This window comes from Antedon bifida, chromosome 4 (genome assembly GCF_963402885.1).
Source record: "Antedon bifida chromosome 4, ecAntBifi1.1, whole genome shotgun sequence".
Classification (NCBI taxonomy): Eukaryota; Metazoa; Echinodermata; class Crinoidea; order Comatulida; family Antedonidae; genus Antedon; species Antedon bifida.
Window position 1 is genome coordinate 15077878 of NC_136229.1, and position 13081 is coordinate 15090958.

Consider the following 13081-nt stretch of genomic DNA (forward strand, 5'->3'; position numbering starts at 1 on the left):
ACACACATTCTTATCAAGATGATATTATTCGTATATAATTTATAGAATTTACGACAATCGATGTTATAGGCATTGATCGCAATTGATGTTCCACAATTACTCAATTGATGTTCCACAATTACTCAATCTACTTGTCACCGAACATTTATACTTTTCCAAGGCCTATACCTTCATTAGCTTCATTAGATGTTGAGTATTTTTATGCATGCCTTTTGTTGCGTGAATTGTTTGCCAAAAATATAAGATTATAATTAGACATTTTATACAAATAAAAACACCTTTTAATCTAACAATATTAGTTGGTAGATATTACGTGAAAATAAATCAAATTATTAGAATTGAAAACGTGTAAAAAATTAACGTGACTAGGCTGTTACAGTTTAATCATATTTTATTTTATTCTATTTTATTCAATTCACAACAGATAAAAAAAACCTCCACTTACAGCCTGAGATCAAACAAAACAAAGTATACAATAAACATTAAACAACTTTTACAATTTTAGATCTAAAAATGGATAAACTAAATATATATATACGGTATATTATATATATCAACACAGAATAAATTCTAAACCGCCTGGTGATGTACTGAAATTTAATTAATTAATTTGAAACGATAAGATGAGGAAATCTGTGAGAATGAGAAACCGAGACTCGAACCCGGAACCTTCTGCTTGATATGCAGATGTCCTAACCAGGGAGGTGAAACCCTGTCCTAACCATTAGAGACCACTGGGGCTTTCATTGTATTGTTCAAACTCGATTGGATAGCGACTCTTTAATAGTAGAGCAGTTAACGCCATAAAAATAGCCAAGTTGTGCACTTTATTACCAAAGCATGAAACTTGCCACAAAGTTTCTTTGATGTATATAGATTCAAAATATCGAGGGGTGCCAAGTGTCCAACGTCCGGTATGGCGGCCATCTTGAGTTCAAAATGGCCACCATAAAAACAAAAAGTGTTCATATCTTGGCAACTATAAACAGTAGAGACTTAATTCTGGTGTTAAATTGTTCACAAACCACATATTTCTATTTGCTCTAATGAAAAGTTTCGTCAAAAAATGACCGGAAATGACGTTTCTTCCAGTTTGACCTTTGACCTCTTATCTGTATATCTCAGGAACTACTGATCATTTTTAATCGATTTTGGTGTCATTTTGTTCAGAATAGAGACATTTATATTTGTAGTAATGAAACATTTTCACATAAAATGACTGGAAATACAATTTGTAACCTTTGACATATATAATTATGTGAATATACTGTATGTGGTTTACATGCACCTAATTTTTTTAACGAAATAAATGACACTTAATGCAAAAATGACCAGGAATTATTATTCTGAATTTTTGACTTTTGATGTGATAGGATAGGCATAAAGTATGACAGATCACTGAGAAACAGCAATCAATGAGCTCATCTATGATGCCGACTTGTTTGCTAAACTGTGATGTGTCAATCGTTAGATAAAAGTTTTGGTCCTCTCTCCTTCATCTTTTCTTTTTTTTTTGTAATGTATTATACCATATGGACAATTGTCTGAAATAAAAGTTGAATTGAGTTGTTAGATGCCATTTGGAAATATTTTTGATGTAAAGTAGCATTCTTTGATGTTGCATATGAGACAAGTTCGGAAAGTTTTTCATGAGTTAAGAGAACACCGTCTTTCAAAGTACTTACTACAAACTTTATCCTGCATTTGTGCAGTAGACCTACTTTCATTAGTCAGAAACTCAGTTAGTTCTTGTTCATTTTCGTTGCATCTAAAAAAATGTACTCCATTTTTATGGTAATGGGCCTTTGCTGTAAACCATCTGAATCCTTTTCCTCGATTTCTCCAGTCATTGATTTTTTAGCAAAATTCGAACCAAACCAATTCGTAAAAGACATCTCAATATAATTATTCAAGTAATACTCAAAATAGTGACATGGACCTACAATATACTGTTCTGTACAAGACCTTTTTAGGCATCCACCTGTGGACTTTCACTTTGAAGGTCTTGGTCTCCTAATCATACAAGAAACAATGTCTGATTTAATCAACCAAAGTAGTAGGTCCAGACAAAGAAGGGGGTGTAAGACCATCCACAGACAAAGAAGGGAGTATAAGACCATCCACAGACAAAGAAGGGGGTATAAGACCGTCCACAGACAAAGAAAGGGGTGTAAGACCATCGACAGACAAAGAAGGGGGTGTAAGACCATCCACACACAAAGAAGGGGGTATAAGACCATCCACAGACAAAGAAAGGGGTGTAAGGCCATCTACAGACAAAGAAGGGGGTGTAAGACCACCCACAGACAAAGAAGGGGGTGTAAGACCATCCACAGACAAAGAAGGGGGTGTAGGACCATCCACAGACAAAGAAGGAGGTGTAAGACCATCCACAGACAAAGAAGGGTGTAGGACCATCCACAGACAAAGAAAGGGGTGTAAGGCCATCCACAGAGAAAGAAGGGGGTGTAAGACCATCCACAGACAAAGAAGGAGTGTAAGACCATCCACACACAAAGAAAGGGGTGTAAGACCATCCACAGGCACAGAAGGGGGTATAATATCGTCCACAGACAAATAAAGGAGTGTAAGACCATCCACAGACAAAGAAGGGGGTGTAGGACCGTCCACAGACAAAGAAGGGGGTGTAAGACCATCCACTGACAAAGAAAGGGTATAGGACCACTTACAGACAAAAAGGGGGGTATAAGACCATCCACAGACAAAGAAGGGGGTGTAGGAGCATCCACAGACAAAGAAGGGGGTGTCGGACCATCCACAGACAAAGAAGGGGATGTAATAATAATAATAATAATAATAATATTTATTCGGTCATCAATGTAAAAATAACCAGGAATGAGAATAGGCTAAAGCCCAAACAGATTCTGCACTCACTCCATAAGACCACCCACAGACAAAGAAGTGGGTGTAAGACCATCCACACACAAATAAGGGATTATAAGACCATCCACCGACAAAGAAGGGGGTATAAGACCATCCACAGAGAAAGAAGGGGTGTAGGACCATCCACAGACAAAGAAAGGGGTGTAATACCATCAACAGACAAAGAAAGGGGTCTAAGACCATCCACACACAAAGAAAGGGGTGTAATACCATCCACACACAAAAAAAGGGGTGTAATACCATCAATAGACAAAGAAAGGGGTGTAATACCATCAACAGACAAGGAAGGGGGTATAAGACCATCCACAGACACAGAAGGGGGTATAAGACCATCCACAGACAAAGAAGGGGGTATAAGACCATCCACAGACAAAGAAGGGGGTATAAGACCATCCACAGACAAAGAATGGGGTATAAGACCATCTACAGACAAAGAAGGAGGGGTAGGACCATATTAACCGAGGAAGCATACAAAAAGAAGATGCAATCAAAATAGGCCTACCACTTGGAAAACAATATATTGTAGAATAACTGAGGCTTGATTGTTGAAATATAAAGGGTTCTTTGTAAGGTCATTAATAATATATTGATATAAACACGATCATCATACTATTCATTTGACAATCAAATACAGTCTATCTCGAAAAGAAGCTCATACTATCACCTTTTCGAGGTTTTACGGTATTCCATAACATGTATGTTATTTCCTCTGTCAAACTATTAAAACTTGTAGCGAATCAGAAGGTGCCAACATCATTGAACTAATGGTACCACCAAGCACAATGTTTACCAATTTTATGTACTATATACAATTTAAGTCCATTAATCATTTAATATAATTACGCCTATCAGGTCAAAGTTCAAAATTAGGTGCATTTAAGACCAACAAAAACCACATACAGTATATTCACATAATTAAAAATCAATAAATAAATGTCAAAGGTCATAAATTGTATTTCCGGTAATTTTATGTGAAAATGTTTCATTACTACAAATATAAATGTATTTATTCTGAACAAAATGACACCAAAATCGATTGAAAATGACCATTAGTTACAGAGATATACAAATACGAGGTCAAAGGTCAAACTGAAAGAAACGTCATTTCCGGTCATTTTTGGACGAACATTTTTATTAGAGCAAATAGAAATATATAGTTTGTGAACAATTTGAGACCAGAATTAAGTCTCTAATGTGTATAGTTGCCAAGATATGAATATTTTTTGTTTTTATGGTGGCCATTTTGAATTCAAGATGGCCGCCATACCGGACGTTGGACACTTGGCACCCCCCGATATTTTGAATCTATATACATTAAAGAAACTTTGTGCCAAGTTTCATGCTTTGGTAATAAAATGCACAGCTCATGTCATTAACTGCTCTACTATAATATTCTCGGCGTGGTACGGCGGAACATGTTTCGCCGCACCACATAATACAGATTCAGATTTATTAATCCTTTCAGAAATTCATGTCAGACATCGCTCAAACAGAAATAAATAAAAACTAGAATTTAATTCGTCACTTTGAGGAATCATAGGTGATTATTTTCATATTTTTACTGAAATTTAATTTTTATAAACATGCACGTATGTAGCCTACTGTCGCACTTTGTAATAATCGTCGCACTTTGTAATACCTGTCGCACTTTGTAACAAAACTGTCACACTTTGTAATAACCTGTCGCACTTTGTGATAACTGCTGTCGCACTTTGTAACAATTGAGCTGTCGCACTTTGTAATAACTGCCAGTCGCACTTTGTAATAACAAAAGCTATGATGATGTTATCAAAATAAACTTGAAGATGAAACTTCGGAAGATAATGAATTGAGCAAAAACATTTTTAGATTTGGAAGAAAATTTGGCACGTAGAAGCGCACTGCGCTCTCTTTGAAATTGTTTATACAGAATATACATATTTATATTCGGTCTAACACAACTTTTAGGGAAAAAATGACCTTATGCTTATACTGACCTTTGACACAAAAATGACCAAAAAACACATATTCGGGTTAAATTATTCTTTAAAATGCCAATGGACAAACTGTATGGTATCAAATGAAAGCATACACAATATGCTACCCATTGCTACCCAATTTGTATTGAACATTTTTAATTATGAAGCTAATTGTATGGAAAATGTGCATATTTTGATCATTTTTATACAAAAAATGAATATTTGGTAGCGTAATTTTTATGTTTATTTATATAATATTAAATAATTTAAGTGTTTGGAAAAACTATCTGGTATCAAATGAAAGCCCATAAAATATTCTATCCATTGCTACCCAACTTGTATTAAAAATCTGTAATTATGATGCTAATTTTGTTATATTATATTCTTTGATGATACAAGTCATCAAGCATTCTGACAATCCAGCAAAGACTCTTGCCAAATGTTGACAGGAAAAATAGTATGCTAATAATTATTAGTATACTTGCATTTTGTAGTACGCCCTGTCAGGGATTTAGGGTCGTGGTAAGGTTATTGAACAACACTTGAGCAACATAAATAATTTAAACATGTTCATTAAGTTTTAATAATCAATCAATTTAATTTATACTGATTATGACATTGCCATTTGACGTATAGTCTGTTTGCTAACAATAAAGTTAGTAAAATCAATCTCGTTACAGAATGCAAACTGAAGATAAATACATTTAAACAAAATAGTATATAAAATAGCTAGAATACTTAAAATAAAATAAAAACAACAGTAAGAATTTAGAAATAATTGTATAAAAACAAAATATGTATATAGGCCTAAAGGTAATTGGCAAAGGAAAGTGAGGATACCACAAAACGTGTATTATTGCACAATCATGATACAATCAGGTTATCGTCTACCGCCATTATGAGCATGATAGTTGCCAGTTGCATATCAGATTATTGTGAGCCCGGTCTCTTTTTTTCTCTTGTCTACTCTTCTTGTTCTGCATTAGCTGCTTCGTTTTGTAATGTTTCTATTGAAAAAACAATATTATGTCAAACATTATTGAGTACCATCGTTCCATCGATTGCAATTGAAACATGTCTAGTATTATTACACAGTTTTAATACTGTAGGCCTAATATTCAAATTTTTACACTCGATTTAAGATGGAGGCAGCGGAATAATTGATTACAAGTTTACTTTAGAATAGTGGTGTGTTTTGATACTTTTGTTGAAACTAATTTCATGAATTGCAAAACTGTTCTATAAAACTCTAAAACTTTAATTCAATTCATATTCATTGTTTATAATACAATCTTAGTTTTCATAATAAGTAAATTATTGCAATGTGCGTTAATATTAATTACGTTACCTTCTATCATTTCGGCAAGATCTACCCGTTGACATTCCCTAAATGCTTCGATAAGTGTTTGGTCAAAGTTGGTGGGGTTATTGTTATATGTAACAGTGAACATGGACCGATAAGCTCCTTCGATGTCTCTGCTATTACTTTGCATAGTCTCTATGTTATCGTGTGAAAATCCTAACTGTACACCAATTTTCATTAGATCTCTAGGTCCTACCAATTGAACTAAATGTTCGATGAAACGATCTACATCTAAAATATCGAGGAGAAAAAAGAAATTACACAAAATAAAATAAGTAACCCTAACAAGTTAATTAATAACAGTTACAAATGTAGACAATAATATGATGTTTGCACATTATGATTTTTTCCAGATTGGTTTTGCCGGGTGCCATTTTTGCACTAATGTGGTTGTTTGTACATTTCACGGCTTAACAAGGTTCTTACCATTCCGTGGAAGCATCCTTATAGTTTCGAGAGGTGTGCCGACCTCACAAGGCACTCTTGGATTCCAACAACATTCTTTAGGATTAAGAACATGAGTTAGTAACAACATTATTAATTGTTTGCAATAGGACTAAGTGTAGAAGTTATTGGAATTTTGTTTACGGCATTTATTTTAAAAAAACTTTCATTAGTTACATTTTAATAGTAGATATATACAGTATTGCAACAGTAAGTTATAAGTAGTGTATAACAAATGTTGACAATAAATACATAAACCATTTTTGGTCGCCTTTTAAAGCGCAAATGTTTTACTGTAGGCCATAGAGTATGGGTACTTTTAGATAGATAAACACATATACAATTAATTATCTTTATTACTGACAGTTGCTTCTCAACGTTTGTATTAATTAATAATTACAAAAAATATAGACATCGTTATTATTATATGCTACTTTGGGCATGAGCGTACCATCTAGTTAAATACAATTAGGCTTAACAAGAAAACTGATCATTTTGATTGTGCTGTTGCTTTCCTTTATTTATATAATAGATTTATAGTAAAATAAATATTATGCATTATTGAAAATCTTGCTTTTCAGAATGAAGTCGCTGGTAAATTAAATCCAGAAATCGATACTTTTCTTTCAATAAAATAGGCTTTAATTTTTATTCTCAACTTAATTAGAATGATTAGCCTACACAAAGGAAGTTTCAATTTGATTGTAATCATCTTTTTTGAATCGAATTGAGCATTATTAATAGAACAAGGCCAACAGCCATTAAGTCGCGTGCTATGCATAGTGATACCGGACCGACAGACCGACAGACCGACAGACCGACCGGCATAGTGAACTATAGAGTCGCGTCCACGCGACTAAAAATGGCATGTTAGAAATGATTGCGATCTAATTTCTACTGGTTGGCCTGTAATTACAATTTATGACCACCGACTCCATCTCATGGTCAAGTGCTTTTACATATGAAAAACTAAATGTATGAACTGAAAATTAATTTTCTAAGATTGTTGCTAATTAATAACGAATTCTGTAAAGAGTCAAAATGTTTCACTTCGCTGCGTAAAAATCCATAACCCATACGAAAATACCAATGATCGCCAGGACATATTAACAATTAGGCCTACATATACATTAAACAAATTTAGAGATAACTAATTACAAAGGGGTTGCCTTACTTGGTTTTAGTTCCACACAGATGGCTATTATAATTAATGACATTAGGAACACTATACCAACCAAAATCCAAATAATTGCTAGAAAAAAAAAGCCAAAAACATGTATTAAAAAAAATATGTACTAAAAAAACTTCCAATTTTACTACAATACATAGTTAAGCTACATTCGCACAAGACGGTGCCGTGTTGTAGAAAATCATGTAGGCCTATTGTTTATACAAAATTGACGCAAGTGTGAATGTGACTGTTGTAGTAATAATCTCCAGTTATTTAAGAAAAATGGAACCATAATTATTTCGTGCTTGCGCATAAAAAAATATCAAGCGCATACACGCACAAAGTATGTTAGGGTAACTAACTATTGTCACAAGTATCACATTTATCACATGTACTGTACTGGTCTTCTGAAGGCAGTGTTGAACTGAACTTAACTGTAGCTGGTGCAGTTATGTTATGACTTGTGGTTATTGTAGGTGTAGTAGCACTCTGTTGACCAACAGTGGTAGAAGCTATAAAACAATATTTTAAAATATTAGGTTAGGCCCTATACATGTTTAAATACAAAATCGTATTTTAATTAAAAAAATAAGAGACGTTAATCGCAAAAGTATTACGTCAAAATAATGCTGTAACGCTTACATTATGGTTTTATATGGCTTAAAAAAGGTAAATGTATAAGTTGATAATACTAACCCAGCCCTGGGTCACATACTTGACCAAGTGCACACATGCATGTTCGATCTTCTGTGCGTTTACACGTAGACACTTCCTGGAAATTAAATAAAACATCACTATAAACCTGTTGACATGGAATTCGACTAGACAAAAGACTATTACGTTGAAAATCAAAATCTCTTTCACCCATGGACATAAGTACTACGGTGTGTAAAGTGCCACTTTCCTTTTACTTACTTGTTCATTTTCAGCGCACGTTCGACAAACCAGACAATATGGACAGGCGTTATTATAGGGACTGTATGTTTCCTCTGGGCACGGTTTACAGACAGACATGTATCTGGACGTGATATTCGCTAGATAATACCCTTTAAGGCATAAATCATATTTTACTCCATCGGGCGTCAATTGAAACTTCATGTGTTCGTGGGAGCTTCCAGGTTCTACTTGGTAGCATATACACGTCGATTTGAAGGCTTGAATTTTCTCTGAAAACTAAAAATCATATGTAGGCCTATCATTAAGTATCACCATTTAGCATTTCATTTCAGGTTATTGGGGCGGCAATGATTTCATATCAACAATTTGGCTCTATAATAGACCTCCTCCCATTAGGTATTCCCATTAAGTATTTATAATTATGATTATTTTCAAGAGTCCATGCTTCATAATTTTGGGATTTTTTAAAACTATTTTTTTTAGTTCAAATTACATTCAATCCCTATTCGAATTGTATAAACTAACCATAAAGACATGATTTTGTCCAAACCATGTTCCAGGTAGCGCTGTAAAGACTGGCGATAAAGATACCAACAAGACTACACACGATTGGCATATACATATTTTAGGCAAAGTCATCTTTCTTCTTACCACCTCTGTGTTGAAGTTGGTTTAAGTCAACCTACTAAGCACACATCAATTAGTATATAGGTATACCGTAGCCTATATGAAGATGAATATCTTTATTTGACATTAGCCTATAGGGCCTAAAAACATGTCATTTTTTGCTAGTGGGAATAAAGGAATGATTGATTGGGAGAGGAAGGAGTGGTCGAAAACCTTACTTTTTAAAGAGAAATGTTATTTAGTATCCCTCTATATTTGCCTGTTTCTGCTGAGCAAGAGAATACGGATTTAATGTTTTTCTTGTTAGCAGAAATGGGTCCACATCCACAAGAATTTTAAACGATTTTAAAATCCCAATGGACAACATGAATCTGGGCGTCACAACTGACAGTTTTTGCGCGATATCTATATTAATATACTAACCTCATTTACACTGTGTGTAGGATATCGTACTATACAACTTTCTTTGAAATCCAAACAGAAATGTAATTATTCACAAAAAAGGTAGTGTCGACTCCATTTTAGATTTTAAACAACTAACACCATTATACTATAGCCATTGGAATGTAGCCTATGACGTTAGACTAGGTTTTAAAAGATAACAGTAAAAAACACAATAGACCTAGGTCGTATTATCATAAAATGTTACACTTGAGCACTATCAAATAAAAGCATATTTACATAATGGGTTACGTGTGTCTGATAAGCTGCGTTAGTATTTCATTACTGTCAAACTTCCGGCAATATCTTCTAGCAAAAGATCGGTCCTACTAAAAACCACTTAGTAGGCCTACTCTATATACTGTATTGGATACCCACCAGGGCTTACCAGAAAATATTAATATCAGATCAGCCACCTGCTTAACAGTGTATGATACACATTTATTCATTCATTCAATCTTTTATTTCGGAATCTGTAGTCCATAGAAAATAAAATTACGTATAAATTAATTTTTTTTAAACACTGTAGGCCTACTATTTACTACTCCTACTCATCTCGGATGGCATTCCACCTGGAGAGAATCTTTTACTTATAATAATATAAGACGTTGTCTATAATCGTCGAGACTAAAACATTTTCACTTCAATTGAGTCTACACATCAGGCCATATATCGATTTTCAAAAATAATTCATCAAAAGAGGAATTTCTACATTCCCATGCGGCTGGCACTACAATGTCGAGGCCTTTGCAACAACATTCTTAATTATTGCATCTGGAGAGAGAGATCCAAGCATGGAGGTATACCATTTTATACCTCCATGATCCAAGTTACCCTGATTATAGTTGCATGTAGCACAATACACATAGGCCTATATGTTCTAAATAAAACTCATTTCACATCGACAGAACACATGCTAAATTTTCTGACCAGGTGTTGGCTCTGATACACAAAGATCTGTATTGCCGCTTTATATCGAACTCGTCACCTAGATCCAATGATATAACATGACCAAGATAAGTGGTTGAATCGGATTCCCGTTGAATCAACGATAGCTTTGTATAATAGGTTTCAATTGAATCTTTTTCAAAACCCATCGACATCGTGCATACTTTGTTTTAATAATTTAAGAGATTATTTAGAGGGTTGGGATCAGTTAAATATATGAAAAAGGGGTAATTCTTTAAAATAGAAAATGAGAAATCTCATTATTCATGCTTCTACCCCACAAGAATAAATTGTTCGTATTGTGTAAAATGAGGGCGGTATTCTCTACTAGTCACCAGAGCCATATATATAAAGAGTTACGACATTGGATTATAGTCACGTGATATGCAGATCAATTTGTGTCAAACTTGTCTCCGTTAATGCATGTAAAGTATAGGAGCAAGAAAATACTTTAAACTTTTTCTTATATTTAAAAAAATGTAATTGCACATTTTACGGTGAAATATCGATGTGCACAGCGTACAGAAGTACTTGCGGCAAAGAATATTGCGCGCGCGTGCGCTAGTACATTATAAAGTTCGATTGATTGATTTTGGAACGAAACATCTCATAACTACGTCCTATTAATAACAATTATGTAATATTTTCAATTCATAATGCATGCTTTGATGACTAAATAAAATAATAAAGTGTCGTGGATATATTTGTTGATATTTGTTCAATATATTGAATAGGGTATGAACAATGTTAAAATAATAAAGGCAAATTATTACAAATGAAATGATGAACGAGTCTCTGAAAGTTTGTGTCAAAAACACACAGAGAGCCATATACTGTATAAAAAGAGGGGTGAATTTGTGTGTTTTTTGTATTGGTTCATGCTTTGATGTATCCTGACTTGCATGTAGGCCCTAGCATTTATTCTTTTGTTATTATAGACACAATATATATATGTTACCAAATTAATACCATTAATAAAATTAATTACTAAAATAAAAACGGAATATAAGCGTTATTTCATAGACAAAAAAATCTAAAAATAATGCATGAACTATAGGAAAACGCTATACAAAAGAGACACGCGCGCCCTCAGCGTGCGAATTCTTTGACACAAAAATGGCTTCTAATTTTCAATGTCGTAACTCTTTATATATATGGCTCTGCTAGTCACCAGAGCCATATATTGAGAGAGAGTTACGGCATTGCGTTCACGGATTTTAGAAAGTCACGTGGTGTGCACGCCGGCCATGTTTGTGTCCAACTATGCCTATGTGGCGTATGGAGTCAAGTCATTTGCTTAAAAAATGTATAACATTCACAAGGCTTTAAAGATAATAACGAAATCATAAAGTTACTGCGAACATGATTTTAAACAACAAAATGTAAAAACAATGCATTATGCACTTGTCAATTGTATGACCCACTATACAACCCCCGGGAGAGGTGCGTCATGGGTGCGTCATTTACAAATAATTACTGACGCAGGGGTGCGTCAAAAAACCTAGATGGTACGTCACATCAATGAACAAGGTGTGTCAATGTCCGTCACTTTACCACCCACCATATCATAAACAACATGGTCACAGTGCGTCAAAATGGGTGCGTCATGGTCACCTAAAGGTAAGTCACCTTTTTGACGCACGGGTGCGTCATGGTATTCAAAAGTATGACGCACATCGGACAAATGACGCACCTCTCCTGGGGGTCGTATAGTGGGTCATACAATTGACAAGTACGTGCATTACTATAGAGAATCGCTGTACAAACTAAACGCGCACGCGTAGAGCGTGCATGGAGCGCACAACCAGAGCCGTTCCGAAATTGCTATTTTTGTTGTTTTAAATCATGTTCGCAGTAACTTTATAATTATTTTATTATTTTAACAAAAACCTTTAATCAAATTGATTGTTTTGATATTAAATTCGATAATTAAAGCCTTTTGAACGTTATACATTTTCAAAACAAAAGGCTCAACTCCATACGCTACATAGGAATAGTTGGACACAAACACGGCTTCTAATCCATTCAATGGCGTAACTCTCTCTATATATGGCTCTGCTAGTCACCAGAGCCATATATATATAAAGAGTTACGACATTGAAGATTAGAAGCCATTTTTGTGTCAAAGAATTCGCACGCTGAGGGCGCGGGCGTCTATTTTGTATAGCGTTTTCCTGTAGTTCATGCATTATTTTTAGATTTTTTTGTCTATGAAATAACGCTTATATTCCGTTTTTATTTTAGAAATTAATTTTATTAATGGTATTAATTTGGTAACATATATATATTGTGTCTATAATAACAAAAGAATAAATGCTAGGGCCTACA

At 34.2% G+C, this 13081-nt stretch overlaps 1 protein-coding gene across 2 annotated transcripts; it reads right to left on the reverse strand.

Annotated features, from left to right (window-relative positions):
- Window positions 1-5445: 5445 nt before the first annotated feature.
- On the reverse strand, window positions 5446-10739 carry LOC144840911 (uncharacterized). Of its 2 annotated transcripts, none has more exons than XM_078696999.1 (10): window positions 10640-10739; window positions 9788-9948; window positions 9263-9419; window positions 8756-9013; window positions 8537-8612; window positions 8203-8352; window positions 7844-7921; window positions 6652-6726; window positions 6211-6456; window positions 5446-5869 (listed from the first exon to the last, which is right to left on the reverse strand). In XM_078696999.1, exons 3-10 carry the CDS (start codon window positions 9374-9376, stop codon window positions 5826-5828), a joined length of 1041 nt encoding a protein of 346 aa, XP_078553125.1. In that variant the 5' UTR covers window positions 9377-9419; window positions 9788-9948; window positions 10640-10739; the 3' UTR covers window positions 5446-5825. The 2 variants fall into 2 exon arrangements, with proteins under 2 accessions (XP_078553125.1, XP_078553124.1); XM_078696998.1 differs by having other exon boundaries at window positions 9263-9460.
- Window positions 10740-13081: the final 2342 nt, after the last annotated feature.